Below are 17889 nucleotides of genomic sequence, written 5' to 3' on the forward strand. Positions count from 1 at the left end.
CCATTTTTTGCTTGGGCTAAAGGAAAGTCTCTCTGTTGATCAGTGGCAGTGAAAAACATTGAGCAGCCTGCCTGCCCCTGTGGGAGTGGTTACTGACTTGAAACTGTAGTTTTATTGGCCATTCTGGGTCAATTCCAAAACTCCTTTATCTTCCTCTCTTTAAACCTGTTTGCCTCGTGGTTTTGGCGTCTTTTCAGGCTTGTTGGCTGTTGGTGAAGCACCCACCAAGAGGAGAAAATGCTGAGAGAAGAAAGGAGCCATTTTTGAGACTTTAAGTATTTTTCCTCTGTTTATTTGCTAAGTTTTTCTGCATAGCCGCCTATTTTGAGCATTTTCTGGCTTGTTAAATTTGATTTCTGCATTAGTAACTGTATTTAGAGTACAACCTAGAGCTGTTTACTGAATTTCCTGTTTGCACTTATTTTTAAAATCATTTTTTTCTCAAAACTTGCGTTTTATCTGTCTTTGGCCTAGCACTCTTGGGTGGGGTCATTTACTGCACTGTTATAACTTGTTGATATGTATTAACCTCTGCTATCTCTGAAAAAACAAAAAAAAAAAAAAAAAAATCTTGCTTTTTTCCCACTTTTCTGAGATTTAAAAAAGTTCAGTTACAGGCTTGCTGTTCTTGAACTGTTTGTAAGTTTCTGTGAGGCCATTTTTTGCTTGGGCTAAAGGAAAGTCTCTCTGTTGATCAGTGGCAGTGAAAAACATTGAGCAGCCTGCGTGCCCACGTGGGAGTGGTTACTGACTTGAATCTGTAGTTTTATTGGCCATTCTCGGTCAATTCCAAAACTCCTTCATCTTCCTCTCTTAAAACCCTCTTTTGCATGGTTTTGCGCGTTTTTGAGCATAGCGCAACATTGGGTTTAAACTATTCCTGGCTCCACAAAGTCTGCTCTTCACTTTTTCCCTTAGAACTGCTCTATCTCTCAATTTAAACACCATATTCTCATTCTAAGGCCCTTCGCTGGTCCAATTAAGTAATCCTACAAGTTAGCACTATTAAACCATAAGCACTACTTACTCTTATGCTCTCTATGATTACCCTGTCCTCTATTGGTCCATCTTAAATTCAGTTTCCCTATTACTCTAGCATGTCCAAAGGTCAGTCAATGGTTTCCTCTCCAGTCCAGCTGGTGAATCAGGGAATTTTGAGGCAATGTTACAACTGTCTCATGTACACGGACAACCCTCTCCTCCTCCAAGCAGGTTCAAATATATGTGAGAGATGCAACTATTTAGCCAAACTGGAGGCTGAGCTCTCTCATCTCAAAACTGGTGTAACCAGTCAGGAGGAGAAGGTAACCTCACACAACACAATTCCAGTATCACATAGTCCCACCACATCAGCGAACCAAACACATAAATACACAAAAACATACTCTGAGGCTCTAAATAAAAATCTACCTAAGCAACAGAGACCTCCAAAGCAGACATCCAAGCAAACACTACCTCAAAACAAAACACACACAACACATAACCCACAAAGTCAGTGTGCCAAGCAGCCACAGCCCTTAAGGCTGAATAACACACCTGATACTCTTGTTATAGGTGACTCTATTGTCAGACACACTGATGTCCCGCTCACCAGGCTGAATAAAGAGAAGGTCACAGTGAGCTGCCTGTCGGGTACTAGGATCCGACACATAACTCAAGCACTCAGGTCACTCCAAAGCAAATACAAATATGACTCAGTCATTGTACATGCTGGTGTGAATGACCTGAGACGTACCTCCCTGGTCTACATGAAAAGAGACATAGAGGAGCTCTCTGATCATGTAGCCCAGGCTGGTATGACCCTGACCTTGAGCAGCATCTTACCCTCAGCTAGAATGATGCCACAGTACAAAGACAAAATGATCGATTTTAACAATTGGCTAAAATTTTGGTGTCATTCAAAGGGGATCCAGTGTCTGTCAGCCTGGGATGACATGGTCGACAAGCCACGTTGCTTCGCTAGGGATGGCTTGCACCTGTCACCACTGGGCTTTCGGATATTGGCAAAGGCTCTTGCCACCCCCATAGTGCCTTTTTTAGGCAAGGCTCAAAAGTCAAACCCACCCCCATAGACAGCACAAGGAACAAGAAACTAAGGGTAAAGCTGCTAAACGCCAAAAGTCTTAACCTCAAGATGCATGCACTCGAAGCTCTCCTCAGTATGGAGAACATCGATATCTGTGCAGTGACAGAAACCTGGTTCAAGGCTCCAGAGAGCACCCCGGCACGACCAGGCTATACCTCATATCATGCTTTTCGGCCCCAAACCCCGGACTGAACCACAAAAGGAGGGGGAGTTTCCATATTTATCAAGGATATCCACACCTCCAGGTTAGTGGCATTGCACGAAGTATCGGAGACCATCCATGTGCAACTAACAGTGGGCAAGACTACTTTTCAGTTTATAGCATCCTACAGACCACCCTCTCAAAGTCAGGAATCCCATTCGGCTTTCCTGAAAACATTGGAGAACATTAAGATCTCTCCGAACACCATTATATTGGGCAACTTCAACTACCCAAACATTGACTGGAAGCACTTCTCAAGCCCCAGCACCTTAGCCCAAAGATTCCTGGAAATTATAAACTCAAATGCTATGGAACAACTAGTCACCACTCCCACAAGAGGGGACAACATACTAGACCTGATCATTACCAACATGGGGACTCTATGCTCCACACCAGAAGTATATCCCTCATTGGTAAGATCAGACCATAAATTTCACTGGATGTCCACATCCCGACCCCACCCCCAGCCCAGAAAACCACAGTGAAAAACTTCTCAAAAGCGAACTTCTCACTTCTCAAAACCGGAGTGGAATCCTTCAAGGCCCCAGGGCCAGTGGAAACTACAGCCCAAACTGCAGAATCCTATATAAATGCATTCTACGGACATCTCCAGGAATGCATGGATCATGCTATCCCAAACAAAACCAAGACCCAATCATCCAAAGGCAGGCATCCAGTCTGGTGGACCCCTGCCATAAATAAACTGTACAACAGAAGGAGGAAGCTACTACATGATAGAGCAAAATCCCTAATAGGGAAGGCATCTCTGATCAGTACTAGCAAAAAATTACGATCCCTCATAAAATCCTCCAAGGACAGCTTCGAGAGAAAAATTGCACAGGACACCAAACACGATCATATAGAAACCTGGGATGCAACTCCCAGACTTGTTCTGAGTTGATTCTAAATGACAAAAAATACACTGAACCCACAGACATCACCAATATCCTGGCAGACAGGTTCAGTGCAAACTTCCCCCCCCCTCCCCCCCAAAAGAGCAAGTATCTATCCCGGCAGAGGGCTGCCTCCCAAACATCTCAGATGCTCAGGTGAAGGCTGCCCTCTCCAAAGCAAAAAACACTGCTTCCATGGGACCAGATGGCGTCCCAGGTTGCGTCCTACATGAACTACAAGAGGAACTAATCCCTCAAATAAAACAGCTATACAATCTCAGCCTTACTACAGGATATGTGCCCACAGAATGGCATACAGCAACAGTGGTCCCACTCCACAAAGGTGGAGCCTCTACGGACCCTGGAAACTATCGCCCCATAAGCCTGACTAGCTTAGTCTGCAAGGCTATGGAGAGGATCATCATGGAGCTCATAAACAAAGACATTGGGGACCTACAGACACTAGATCCTACCCAGTTCGGCTTTGTCAAGGGCAGATCCTGCCTTTTGAACCTGGTTGACTTCTTTGAAACAGTCACCAAAGCCATAGATGAAGGGAAGGTAGTCCACACAACCTATCTGGACCTTGCAAAGGCATTTGACACAATAACCCACTCGGACAATCATAGATAAGCTATCCAGCTTAAATATAAACCCCTATGTCACAAGATGGGTCGCAAACTGGCTCAAAGACAGAACCCACAGAGTGAGAGTTGCTGGAGCCATGTCAGACTCGAAACCGGTCACAAGTGGCGTCCCACAGGGTTCTGTCCTGGGACCACTCTTGTTCGGTATATACTTTTCCGAGGTACAGGCAAACGTGGGAGGACTATGGCTCACCAAGTTCGCAGACGACTGCAAACTGGGCGCCATAATCAACTCTCCAGCTGACACAAACATCCTTCAAAAGGCCCCACAGAGACAGATAGCTGGTGGCAGCGCCATGGTTTAAAGCTAAATGCCAAAAATGTATAGTCATACCCTTTGGCAAAACAATGTGCCCACAAATTACCACATAGGCGGAAACCCATTAAGTACAGAGAAAGTTATTAGGGACCTGGGGACCCAAGTTGATAGCAATCTCTCCTTTGAAAACCACATTGCCAAAGTGGTTAGAAAGACCTTCTACATAGCCCACCTCATCACGAAGGGTTTCACATCTAGATCAAGAGAGGTAATTATGCCCCTTTATTCATCCCTCATCAGGCCCATCATAGAATACAATGCCCCTTTTGGGATGTACCTTACCCGACACCTACAGCAATTAGAAAGACCCCAAAAGTGTCTCACCAAGAGGATCAAGGGTCTCAAACAGATGCCATATGCTGCTTGGTTAAAAAACCTCCAGCTCTACTCAGTTGCATACCGCCTACTTCGAGGCGATCTATGCCTGACATACAAAGCTATGTCAAATCCAGAATTAATGGACATACTCCACCTCAGTAAATCTAAATCCCTTAGAGCCACACACTCGAGGGACTTGAACCTCAGCACAGAAATAAATAGAACTTGCTGGAGGGACAGGTTCATAACCCAGAGGCTCCCTTCGCTCTGGAATAAAATTCCAGTTCATGTTAGGCAGAGCACCTCACTGAATCTCTTCAAGAAGAATCTCGATAAGTGGATGGGGGATCGTAGGTTTGTCCCAGGGATTACTCCCGTGTCACTATTAGACAGAGGCACAGTAAACTAAACCTTAAAAAGGGCACAGTATACTCAAATCAAGGGGTGGCGTAAGCCATACAGAATCGGGCTAGGCTTATAATTGCCCCAGGGCAGATAGCCTAGTATGAACCTATGAACCTATAACCTTATTCAGAAACCCGAAAAATGTCCTAGCTCAACTTGCATCCTTCAGCACTACTCACCAAACAGGCCTCTTTTCTCAGTAGATAAAAAACTACTCCTAATAACTAAATCAGACAACTCTCTGGAGAGTCACTCTTTTCCTCCTGTATCACTAAAATGAGAAATCCATCCCATTTGCCCTTAAACAAGTACCTGAGGTATAATCTTCATCTCAGTTAAAACAACATGCTCCTGCTCAGCTCCCACCTATACAAAAATTCCTGTCCATGTACACAGTGTAAGCTGTGCTATCCCTCACCTTATCTAAGGATACTTTACTGATATATTTGTAGCTTGTCTCCCTATAATCATTTCTCCCATTTCCTTGCTACTTCCTACTCTTCTCCTCGCCCACCTTTATTTTTATTATACTCTTCTATTCCCCTTTAATATCTCCCTGATTTTCTGTCCCCACTTTTTCATCACCTTTCAAATAACATCCCTTTTGTATTTCCTTCTACCTAGCACAAACCATACACTGACACCTTACAGCCTCTCTTCACGACAGTAATCCTACATCATCTTACTCAACCTTTCCCCAAACTTCCTCTCACTCAGTATATCTACTAATTGTCTATTTTATCCTCTAACTCATCCAGTGCTTGAGCTAATGGGTACCATTTAGAAGCTCGACTTAGCAGAAAGTTGAACCTCATATGGTCAAGACAATATTGACTTTCCGAAATGTTGAAGCTTTTGAATGAAGATTTGTAGCACAGTGGAAATCTGTGACTTTACCTTTTTCCACACTGTAGTGTCATCTCAGAGTTGATATGTATAATATGCATGGGGTGTGGGAGTGCAGGGGAGCTTGCTCCCTTGCATAAATATAGATTTTTGCTGTTTTTCGTAGTTTGACTTTTTGGAAAGTTGATAATATGTTCTAGACCATATGAAGCTTGACTTTCTGATGAGTCAAGCTTGTGAATGGGATCCAAACCATCCACTTTCTGTGCTGGCACCTCTATCTTTTTACTTGATGTTGCCTCTCAGACTTGTTCCTGCACATTGCTATGTAACTGTCACTTTCATTAACATGTTACTTAAATATTTTTTCCTCAAACCTCAGTTTTTAAAAGCATGCTCTTGCAAGTGAATTTCTCTTTTTTTGCATCACCTTTGTTTTTAACCATTGTTATACTCGTGTATTGGGTTTTATTCATGACCCACAAACATTTTTTATCTATTGGTATGTATTATATTTTATTAGTGTTCTGTCTGCATTCATTCTGTTAAATCGCATAAAATAATTGTGATTTTTTTTTTTTACTTGGAGCTTTTCTCCTCTGGCCTCCTCTGATAAGGGAAAACAAATGCCCAGATGGATAATCCCAGTAAACAATTAATTTCTTGTGAAGTTTCAGAAAACTCAGTGCAGCAGACAAACAGATTTAGCAATAACAACATATACATATTAGAAACAGCATGCACATATCTGCAGAGTAGAATTGTGTCTACGTAATCAATTGATGGGGGAAAAAAACATATTTAGCTTGCCAGTTTTATAGTTTGGCAGTTGTACATCTTTTGTGTTTGGAGATAACCCAATTAATATTTGTATGTGTGGGCATATTTGGTTTCTTTCTTTTTTTGTTTTTAAGATATTTCAAACTTCATTTTTTTTCATCCTCAGGCCTTGTTAACCCTTTTTGATGAGGATTGCTTTTGCAGTGTCTTCTGTCAGAGGTAGATCCAAAAAACAGCAGATACTTAGGAAACAATTCCTGATGGAGAGGCCTGATGCAGAAAAAAAACTGTGGTCATTAAAAAAAATCAGTAGAAAACTGTAAATGAAAGTAGACTTCTTAGATTTTTTTAAGTAAAAATTTTGTTTTATGTTGCTCCAAACTCTAGATACTTGGGAGGGCTGTAAATATTAATCTTAAAACACCCGAATGGATTAGTCATTTGGAAGAAGAGATGAATCTTGACAGCATCAGTATTGGTATGCCATCCTCAACCAGTTCGACTCTGCTTGGAGAAGATGCAGAAATTGCAGCGGATTATGACATGGAAGGTAAAGCTCAGTAAGATTTTTCTCAAAAATCTACAGTTACACAGAATGAGCAGGTAGAAAGAAAAATCAAACAATAAAAAATATGATAAATGCTGTTGTTGTTCTGCAGGTCTACAGGGTATTAGTTTTACCCATTTAATGGTGTTTTGACCATTTTCTCATTTTTATTTTGGTTTCTAACTGTAACCTGTTTGCACTAGACTTCACACTGTTATGTTTCTTAGTTTTTCTCTAATATTAAAACATTTGATTTACTTTTATAACTCCATAAACAAGGCTCCATTGCAAAAAAGTAATGAAATAAGGCAATAAGCATAAATTATAAATATAAAATATATATAAAAATATAAATATATAAGCCCTGATGTATATATGTGTTTATTTTGGTCCTATGAACTCCCAAAATGTATCACGCCACTTCCTCTTTCTTTTGAGCTGACTTAAGATGGTGAAGAAAGAAATTTCTTTCCTAAGGTTTTGGTTGACAGAGTGGAAAGTGAGCCTTATAGTTGTCTGATAGCCGGCCTTGCCAACTAGGCGGCTGCCTAGGGTGCCGCTCTAGCAAGGGTGCTTTTCCAGTATTTATTTGGTGTAGGTAGACCAGGATGGGGGCACCGGATGGTGTGGTGGGGGGGCGCCCTGGAGCCCTTTTGCCTAGGGCACCAGTTGACCTAAGGCCACTTAAGTCATGGTCAGGTACTCCTCCTTTGTGGAGAAGTATAACCAGGACTTTTTTTCCCAAAATATATGAATACTATTGAGAAATATTATTATTGGCTTGGCCACTTCATTTGATGCAAAGTTGCAACAATTAGGAAGGTTCATCAGCTGTAGTAGAAACCACTTTTTTTCTAATAGTTATCTGCGACATCTGCAAAAAGATGAAGAAACAAGAAAGGATGCTGTCCTTTCTGCCTTGGGTAGTAGATTGGAAAGCATAGCTTATTAATAGCTTAGCAGCTTTGGTGACAAATATTAATTACTGGGTTCTTGGCTGTTTTGTTGGGCTGTTCATTGCAGATTTCAGTACTAATTAATGATGGCTTGCTTCCATTCAGCAAGTTTGTGCTTTGCTAAAAGAGGTTAGAGTACTGTAATGCCACTTTTTTGCATTCTGGTAAGATAATCATTTGAAGCAGCCTTCAGGATTTAGGTATCGTAGCCAGTCATTAGCATTGCTGCTTTCCAAGTTTTGCAATGTTATGAGTAAACAGCATGTTTTCAGTGGAGAAAGGTTAGCTATTTTCAGTAAGCCATTTAACTCTCTCCTGCTGCCCCTTAAGTCCAAGAGTAAGGTTTTCTAAGTCCAAGTTTAAAAATCCTGGCACTTCATGTCAAAATACTGTTGTGCTTGTATCTACATCATCTGTCTGTACCATTTTACTAGGGGTGGAGATAGTCAACTCCCCTTTGAATCCTGGATCTAGGTGGTGCTTTCAGTAAATTTACTTTTCAGCAATATGTTGGGGTGTATCCTTCGCTTCACAGTGGATTTACATTTATTTGAGAAGTTAAATGAATACCTGGAAAGAAGAGTGAACCCCCCCCCCCCCATCCTGCTTCACTTCTTTCTCAGTGGTGCTGCTGATAAGCAGAATGCTTTCTACATTTTCTAATATTGTTTCAGTCCTCTTAACTTGTATTTAGAATTTGTTATAACTCACTTTTCGTTTATTTGTTCTGGTTCCAAGTTCTAATTAAATTTCCTCAATGATACCATTGCTCCTGTTTACTGAAAGCCTTCTGGTATTGCTTATAGTGTAGTGCAACATCGGTTTGTAGGTGTGACTGCTGTGCTCTTCTTTTAAGGACTTCCTTCCTTCTCCAGTGTTGCAAGTTTATAGAGTTAGTGCATGTAAGCATTGAGGTATAGTGGAAAAGACTCCCATGGACTCTACATTCTGATGAAATTTCCAGGATGATACTCTTGTTTGAATTTGCTTTAAGCTTCCTGGTACTGTTTTCAGTGCAATGTTGCATCACTAAATGAGTGAGACCAATGTTCTCTTGTTTTTGAAGATTTTCTCATTTTCACAATTTTGTGGAGTTATTATATATAACCAGAGTTGTGTGGGGAAAAGCCCCCCCCCCCCATGTTAGGCATGCAAAATGCAGCATGCATGGACTTCTCTGTGTTTGTGTTGTTGATCAGTTTTGATCAAGTGATTTTACAGTTCTGACATTTGTCTTTTCTTTGACTCCAAATTGGATCAAATATGTTCATGTTAGTGCCATTAAATATTTCTTAAATAGTTCTTCCTGTGAGTCACTGTACGGAGTATCATGCATCTGAGGTAACGGAAAAGGTAGTCAGAAATATATTATTGAACTCGTATATCTACAACAAATATATTAAGAAGTCAAATTACATTTTAGAGTCATGACATTCATTTCTGGCTCAGGTTCTTTGCCCATGGAAGTTTTGTGCGTGGTGGTTTAATCTCTTGTAGCTGGATTATTTTCCAGAGCACATTTGAAAGCAGGAGGAACATGCACATTTAATACACATTTAATCTGAATTTTGGTATCACCATACATGCCATCAGGTATCCATTTGATTTCTTTATTGTGGTTTTCAAAATTGCTAGAAATATTTTGTGTAGCATCGTACCAGTTAAAATATACAGTCATGTTGTCAAAATGTCATTCAGTGACTCAGAAAGGTGGATATTTAAGGTTTGAGTGTCCTTACACATGAGTAAATTGAGTTCTTCTTTTGGCATTTTTATCTGGAAAATCAGAGAGTGCAGTATCAACCCCAAATCTTCTTTACATATACAGTAAACTCCAAGCTTTGTGCTCTGACCATTACAAACTAGCATCACATAAATGGTTATTTGACCTATATATCTGCCCCTTGTATATAGTAGACTGTGGTTGACACCATATTCCTGGGGATCCTGGAGAAAGAACCTGACATCAGAGCAAAAGGTCTAATTCTTCTGGATCACAATGTAGTAGTATTAGTATTTATTAAAATTACAGACATTTGAATGATCCAGTCTTTTGTGTGTTCTTTAATAACATTTCTTGATTAGTTGTTTTGTTTGTTGCTTTTCCATGCCTTATGTATATGAATGTTACAGTACATAAACAATGATTTTTAAGGGTTTACGTCTGTACTAGCAAAAAAAAAATGGTAAAGGTGTTGACAAAATTGATAGGTATGGATCAGTGTGGTATTGTGGAGGGGAGACAAACTTTTGACAACATTAACATAACAAAGATTTTTTGAGCTGTGATGCAGAATTGGAATTGCCTAAACATAGTAAGGCCTTGCTGAGCTTAATTCTGGTTGCTGCCAAAAAAGCAGCTACTAGAAAATGGAAATCCAAGTTTAAAGCAAACCACACTAGAAGAAGTGAATATAGTAACATAGATACAAGAACTGCATCTGGGATCTTTAGAAAAGGGTAGGAGCAAATTACATAAAAAATGAGAAGTGTGGAAACAATACATCCAAAGTAATGTTTTGGAGGCATGATGGGGTTCAATGGAAGGAAGGAATTGAGTGAGCTATGTAATGTCTGAATGACAATGACTTTATAGTAGCTTATATGTGATGTACAATGTTTGCAACTGAAAATTTATCAATATGGTTTGTTTTCATTTATATAAATGTATGATTGCCTGTGTCATAACTGATAATTCAATAAAGATGTTTCTTGTTTAAAAAAATATTAGTAGAACAATGATGATCCAGATGGAAGCAGAATGGGAGAAAATACAGCTGCTATTGGTAGAGCTTGATGCAGGGAAAGCATTCGACAGAGTAAGCTGGGATTTTATGACTAGAGCAATGGAAGAATGTACATTCCCTGATACAATAGTAGGGTTAATTAGGAGGGTTTATGAAGGATCAGAGGCAAGCATTAAAGTGGGTGGGTTCCTCTCTGATACGTTTTGTTTCAACATAGGCAAGGGGTGTCCTCTTTTCCCTTTGTTATTTAATTGATATTTAGAGCCATTGGCAAAGAAAATAAGGGCCACAGAAATGCAAGGGTATAATTGGTATGGTATCAGGAAAGTTGGCCTTTTTACAGATGATATTATTTTTGTACCTGATAAATCCAGAAAAGGATATCTCAATGTATTTGAAACAGTCTCAAGTCAATTTGAGATATAAAATCAATGAAGATAAAACAGAAACTATAGACATGTGTTATGGACCACACACAAACTGGTTCAGCAATACCCATCTTTATGGGGACAGGATAGGATGACGTATTTAGGAGTATGGATTAAAAAAGCTTCTGTTATGGCAGCCAAGGATATATGGGAAGAGACTAAATAAAAGACAGTAGAGAAACTCTAAACTCTTGTTTATGGATATGGATAGAAGACACATGCAGTGAAAATATTTATAGTCCCTTTAATGTTTTATATGGATCAGGCATATTCTTATTAACTAGAGGAAAAGTTTTGGACAATAATTAAAGTATTGATGGAATTTATCTGGAAAGGGAAGAGTTAAGTGGGATAATTTGATTCCTCCTGTAGAACGAGGTAGTTTAAAATTACCTGATCTAAAGGAATACTTTAGAGCTACACGGTTAAGGCTAATATATATAACACAATTAGAAGGCTGTAATTCAAAATGGAAATGGATGATGATGGAGCATGGGGGGAGGGGGGATTCAGGAAATAGAGAGTGGGATTTTTGAATGCAGATTCCTAAAGAGAATAATAGCAACCATACAGAGTATTACATTTATAAAAGTAGCAGAAACTATTCTAAGAACTAAGCCAACACGAGTGAACAACGGAGATTTTACCAATAGGAATGACTGCAAGTAGGGGTACCAAAAATAGGCAAAATGTGCCTGGCATTTACTGGAGAATAATGGCAAAGGAAACACAGTACTGTGAGCAGGTAACTAGAGAGGGAAAGGTAATAGAGTGGAATGAATTTTGCTTGTGTCCCCACCAGGGATTGCTATCAAAGTATAGGCAAAGAGAAAGGGGTATGAGAATCTTAAGTGAAATACGTGCTCTAGTGGGTTTTTTAGTTGAATCTACAACAGAAGCTGCTGTTAAAAAAGATAATTAGTAAGGCATGTAAAATATCGCATGATAACTATACTAATCAATCAGAAGAGGTTAGAAAGATTTGGAAAGAGACAGGAAACCAATTTACAAGAGAACAATGGGAGGACATGTATATATACGGTTCATAGGTTAGTACTAGGCTAACTGCCCTTGTGGGCCATTTTAAGCCTGGCCAATTACCCCATGTGAGATTCAAACCCTGCACCTTAACTCCCAACTATGCAACAAAGTCCAGAAGGTTTAGGGTCTTTGATTGAAAATGTATGTGTAGGTAATTCTATACCCCAAGTAGACTTCAAATAATTTTTCCTCAGGGAGATAGCAAACGTTGAAGGTGTGATGAGGAAGAAAGAGGTAACTGGAAACATGTTTTTGGAGTGTAATGAGTACTCTGCCAAAAATATTGGGTGAGCAAATTCCTGAGCAAATTATGTAATGTTGGGATGATAATAATTACAAAGAAAAATGTATGTGATATATAATGTATGTAAACGGAAAAATGTTAATGTGATTTGTTTTCTTGTCTGTTAATATATGGTTGCCTATGTCTTAAAACAGTATTTAATAAAGGTGTTTAGAAAAGAGAAATACTCTGTCTTGGGCTCTAAACCTCTTCTGCAGCATCAACAGCATTATTTGGAGATATATATATATATATATATATATATATATATATATATATATATATATATATATAATCACGGATGATACCGCTGCTCCAGAACAGACTCCACATCCACCTAAAACAAAGCTCATCCCTGTCTTTATTCAAGTGCAACATGGATCTGTGGATGGGAAACAAAAATTTACTCCAGGACTACTCCCTTTACTACTGATGGACAGAGGCAGCTCCTAAATGCTTTATCCCATGCATGGGTCTCCTGAAATTATCTGCAGAATGATCCCAGTTATTCTTATTAGGAGTAGTATGTAATTATTGACCATGGAATTGGGTAAGGCCAGTCTCTAACCAAATGTGCTAGGTTAATTTGCACACAAAAAGGGAAATTGGCTTGGCTGTAAATGACCTGCAGTTGCAACTAGTCTAGTATTTACCTACAAATAAATTTGAGAGGATTTATCCATGTCAGTCTGTTTTCATTTGAAAAGACTTTGATCCAAATGACCATAGTTCCCTAGCTGATTCTTTTCTCGCAGTTATTACTGCAACATCTTTTAAGAACAATACCCGTTTTAAGAGCAATTGAAATGCCAAATCTAACATGTATCAATACCCTCTACTGCTTTTTCTGTGTAATTAGTAAATCAAATTGTAACTGATGTGGCTTCCTTCCACTGTTCCACCATAGTTCCCGAATGTCTTGGTTGAAGTTTTGTGTTTGTTGGGTTATAGTAAAAATGTGTTAAACATAATGTATAATAGTCCTAATGTTCTTATGCATTTAAACTATAGGTATTTCTGTTTTACTAACAAGATTCTTTGTATTCTTCAACTATTCCTCCATTACAAGCAAAGTAATTAATATATTATTATGTCTTCCTGCAAGCAGTGTAGCAGAAATTCAGCTTCTATTTTTTTCATCTTTAAAAAGCAATGTATTATCTTCTAACAGAATAATTACATTTTAGGTGTAATTTGTTCCCCTGGCTGCAGTTGCATTTTCTATTCCCCGAGGTGACTGCCATTGCCTTACGAATCTCTTGCATTGTATGTTTCTGTTGCACTGTCTGAGGCACTCTGCAGCCTTCTTTCCTTCCATGCAGGCAGCTTTCTTACCTCATTTATTAGCTTTATTGTTATTTATTGATTCTAGTCTTTCTGCTTTACTTTGAGATTTTGCCATGGTTATTGCAGTGGAATCTGATTTACTTTTACTTTCATTAAAATTATTTTTACATCTTTTTTTCTCTCTCAGGTGACTCTGTAGATTGTCTTGGACTGAATTAGAAAAGCATTGTCAGAGTAGATATTCTATTCCTACCCGAAAATCCACACATTGCTTTATTCACCATTGCTACTTTTGCTTTCTGAGTTGACACTAGTTAGGGCATTTAACTGTTCTACTTATGCTGAATGAATTCATAATACAAAACCTGTTTAAACTGACCTACATGTTAAAACAAGAACTTGTTCAAAGATGTCCAGGGCCTCTTTGATTGGGTCTTCTTTTACAATTTTTGTTTGTGGACCGGTATGGATCTTACAGTTATTACCTTAGTTATTTTCTTCTTGAATTTTTTTAATGAAGCCAGCCTTCTACCATTTTAAGGCTAGAATCCATTTGATCATGCATAGTATGCTAATGGCTACCCCATTACCTTAAAGTAGATGTTTAATAAGGAAATGGTATATATGAGTGATTGTTACATTAAGTCTAATGTATTTTGTCACCTAATTTGTGGCTATCACGTATTGGCTCCATTAGCCCATTGCTCATTATGTCATCCATTATTTTAGAAAATAATGTAGCTTCTTATTTTCCCTCTCCCTTTGCAGCAGTACTGTTGAGAAATATTAATTATACATATCTATTTGTAGAATAAAGTCTTTCCATCAATAGGATTTCACAGTAGAGGGCCTGTTCCAGATTTTCAGAGCTCTCTTCAATGTTCTTCTTGAAGTCAGATTTACTGCATTTCCATTTAACAGTTGATACTAATTTTCACTCTTTTATTGTAGTTTTATGTGGAAATCCTTACAAAAGTTCACCATTCCCAAATTACCTCAAAGCTGCTTTTGTTTTGGAATAGGTAGCCTTGAAATCACATTCACTCTGTATTATCAGGACTGTGACCCTAGTGCAGAATGATTCCAAAAACTTCATTTCTTTTTGAACTGTCCCTGTTTGTGAGGCTTATTTTTAAAACCACTAATTTCAGTTGTCGTGGTGCTCTATTAGCACATCACCCATGTACTAAACTAGTTTTGTGGGTACAATTTGTTTTCCAGAATATGGTACAGTATCTGATAGAACAGTGTTGGAGGCATACCTCTCAATTGTTTAGATTTTCACAGAATGTCCAGATTTTTGCTTCATATTTTTGGTTGGTTCCTCATAAAAGTTATGTTTTCTGTCAAATCACTGAGGATTGAAGTCACTAAATAATTATAAATGATGACAACCATTTGAGTTTCAGACTTCATATCCTTCAGAAAATGCAAAACAATACAAAACCTTTTATTCTAACAACTATCTTAAGTTTATTGGATCATTATTTAAAATCTGTTCTTATTTTTGGGCCTTTGTCCCCATTGTTTGTGGCTGTCCAGATTTCTTGCTCTGAGAGGTTGAGAGGTATGGCTGGAGGTGAACTGAATACCCAGGGAAGTACATCCCTATCTGTATTTTCCCCTTTCATAAGTAAATACAAATGTAGATGGAGTCCTGATTATTAGAAACAGAACCAAACACATTTGAATTGTCAGACACAGAAAACAGGTAGTTCCTGGTGACATTTGTTTACTGATCGTTGTAATTACAATAGCCACAAAGGTTTCTTCGGAAGTTAACATTTAAAAACTCTGTAGTTAGTGTTCCATTTGACATCCTAACTGACCATTTAGAAGAATTTACTTTAGAATATATTTTCTGCAGGGTTTTCCATTCTAATCCACAAATTACTGATATTAGTGCTTTTTATCTACATTTGGAAAGGGGTATTTTATGCTGTAAGTTATCCCCTTTGATTATGGTTTGCACACTGGCTAGCTACATGTCCACATTCAGTACTTCCACATGACCACACAGACTGAAATCATGTATGATTTTATTGATGTTTTATCATTTAATTTGCATTGTATTAACTCGTGTGTATTGCAGCGCTTTACTTCACCATTACAAGGTATAGAATACTGCCCATTTCTTTTTCTTTTCCACAGTATGACATTGTTTTGTTTGGTCTTCCACTCTTGTTTATAAACCATTTCAGTCCCAACCATGTTACCTTCATGGATGCCATAATTTCACATAACTTCCATTGTTTATGAGTAAGTTCTGTGATGATGCTTAAAATCACAGTTTTTTCTTAATGCAGTGATCAGATCAGTGATTCATTGCATCTGTAAGTACTCATTTCCTTTGCCTTTTTCTCCTGCCTAATCTCTGAAAGAGATATTGGCCTCATGTCAGACCGACGGATAATTATCATCATCAAACCCCTTTTTCCCATTTTCTGCATGGAGTCAATGTGTAATCTTGTCATCTTTCTTGATTCAATGCCACACTCATGCCTTCTTCAACACTCATGACTGACTGTCGAGGTCTTCTCTCACACAGTTCCATCCACCTCTTTGCTGGATGCCCTCATTTTTTGTTGCCTTCTTCCTGTCTGTCCCAAATCTACTTCACAAAATTGTCTTCTGCTTTTCTGCACATGTGCCTGAACCACAGTAATCTATTCTCTTTTTTGTTTTTTTGTTTTTTGCAGTATGAGCTACTTTGGCTTCTGCTCTTATGTCCTCATTTATTCGTCTGTCTCACAGTTTCCATCCTACCATCCATCTCGGGCACTTCATTTCCATCACCTCTGGTTTCCTTAGCTGCACCACTGTTTTATACACCTTACGTTTCAGCTTCTTTGACTGTCTTTCTTGTCAAAAACTACTGTTGTTAGAAGGAATAGGAGGCCTAGTCAGGTTACTCCTTCATCCTCAGCTGGGGTTCTGTGGCTTCTAAATCCTCACCTGTGATACTGATTCCTGTTGAGAAATAGTAGTAGCTGATAATTTGACTAGATTCGTAGTATTTCATAAGGATCTGTTCTGCTTATGATGCAAATTCACTTTAGTATCGTCCTTCTCAGTAGTGAAAAGTACAGTTGTGTTAAGAACTTACCATAATGGTAGACATTGGAGTATGCTCACTGTTTAAGTAGTGATAACAGCTGGGACTTGTGTTGCAGGAGGCAAGAAGCCTGGTCTGACTTCCAGAGGTTTCCACTGTCCCCCATTCAGGCAGATGCACTTCCACTTGAATTATCAGTATGACTGTACTAAACAAAGGCTGTCTATCTGTGCCACATTTTCACCTTTCTTGCCCCTTTCAGCTGCAGGAGTCTGGGCTGAGACCAGAGCATGAGCCACATAGGAATGATAGCCCAACCAAAATGACCCCCAGATCTCCCTCTCTAGATGCTTAGAAGGGAACACCTTATAGGGGTAAAGGAGATAGATGGCTCTGTACAGTGAGCATACTCATCTACAGTCATTATAAGTTTATGATACAGCTATGTACTGTTCATCTTATTGCTACTGCTGCAATAATTATAACACTTCAGAAAATTCCTAGAGATTGTAAAGCAGTAGCTGACTGGCCCCGACGAAGTATTAGTTCCAATAGTCGTGGTCTGGTTGTCTTGTCAAATCTTTCTCTGATTCTGAAGGTAATGTCCAAGTTACAGTGCCTTAGAGAAGGTGTGGCCAGATAACCAGTTAGCTGCTTCCAAGATGTCCCAGGTGCTGATCATAGACGCTGATGTGACTTTTGCTGTGTAGGTTCTCATCTTCTCCAAGACAGTCATTTAACAAGGGTCTGTTAAGAAACCAGCCTGACCCTACCCCTGTCGTTTGCAAAGGCTCTGAATAAATGCACTGATTTCCTTTCTGTTTTAAACTTTTCAAGGCAAAATCTCAGTTGCCTGTGCACATCCAGGGTGTGCAAGATCCTTTCTTCCTTGTTCTGTGTTGTAGGATAGAACATGGGAGATTAATGGCCTGATTTAGAGAGACTTCTTTCACCACTTTGGCCATGAAGGTTGGACCGCTGTGGTGTGTTTCTGTCCTTGTAGATGAAGAGAGGATTTTTGCACTTGAAGTGCAGCATTTTTGTTATCA

The 17889-nt window shown here is 39.0% G+C and overlaps 1 protein-coding gene across 1 annotated transcript in view; it reads left to right on the forward strand.

Annotated features, from left to right (window-relative positions):
* The window catches only part of SYNJ1 (synaptojanin 1), a 2168218-nt gene that overhangs the window by 1494319 nt on the left and 656010 nt on the right, over positions 1 to 17889 (forward strand). Inside the window, exon 23 of the mRNA XM_044071423.1 lies at positions 6884 to 7046. Coding sequence (XP_043927358.1) covers positions 6884 to 7046 — 163 coding nt within the window. The remainder of the gene's footprint in view (positions 1 to 6883; positions 7047 to 17889) is intronic.

Source organism: Protopterus annectens, chromosome 5.part0, assembly GCF_019279795.1.
Source record: "Protopterus annectens isolate FY-2018-M chromosome 5.part0, PAN1.0, whole genome shotgun sequence".
Taxonomy (NCBI): Eukaryota; Metazoa; Chordata; order Ceratodontiformes; family Protopteridae; genus Protopterus; species Protopterus annectens.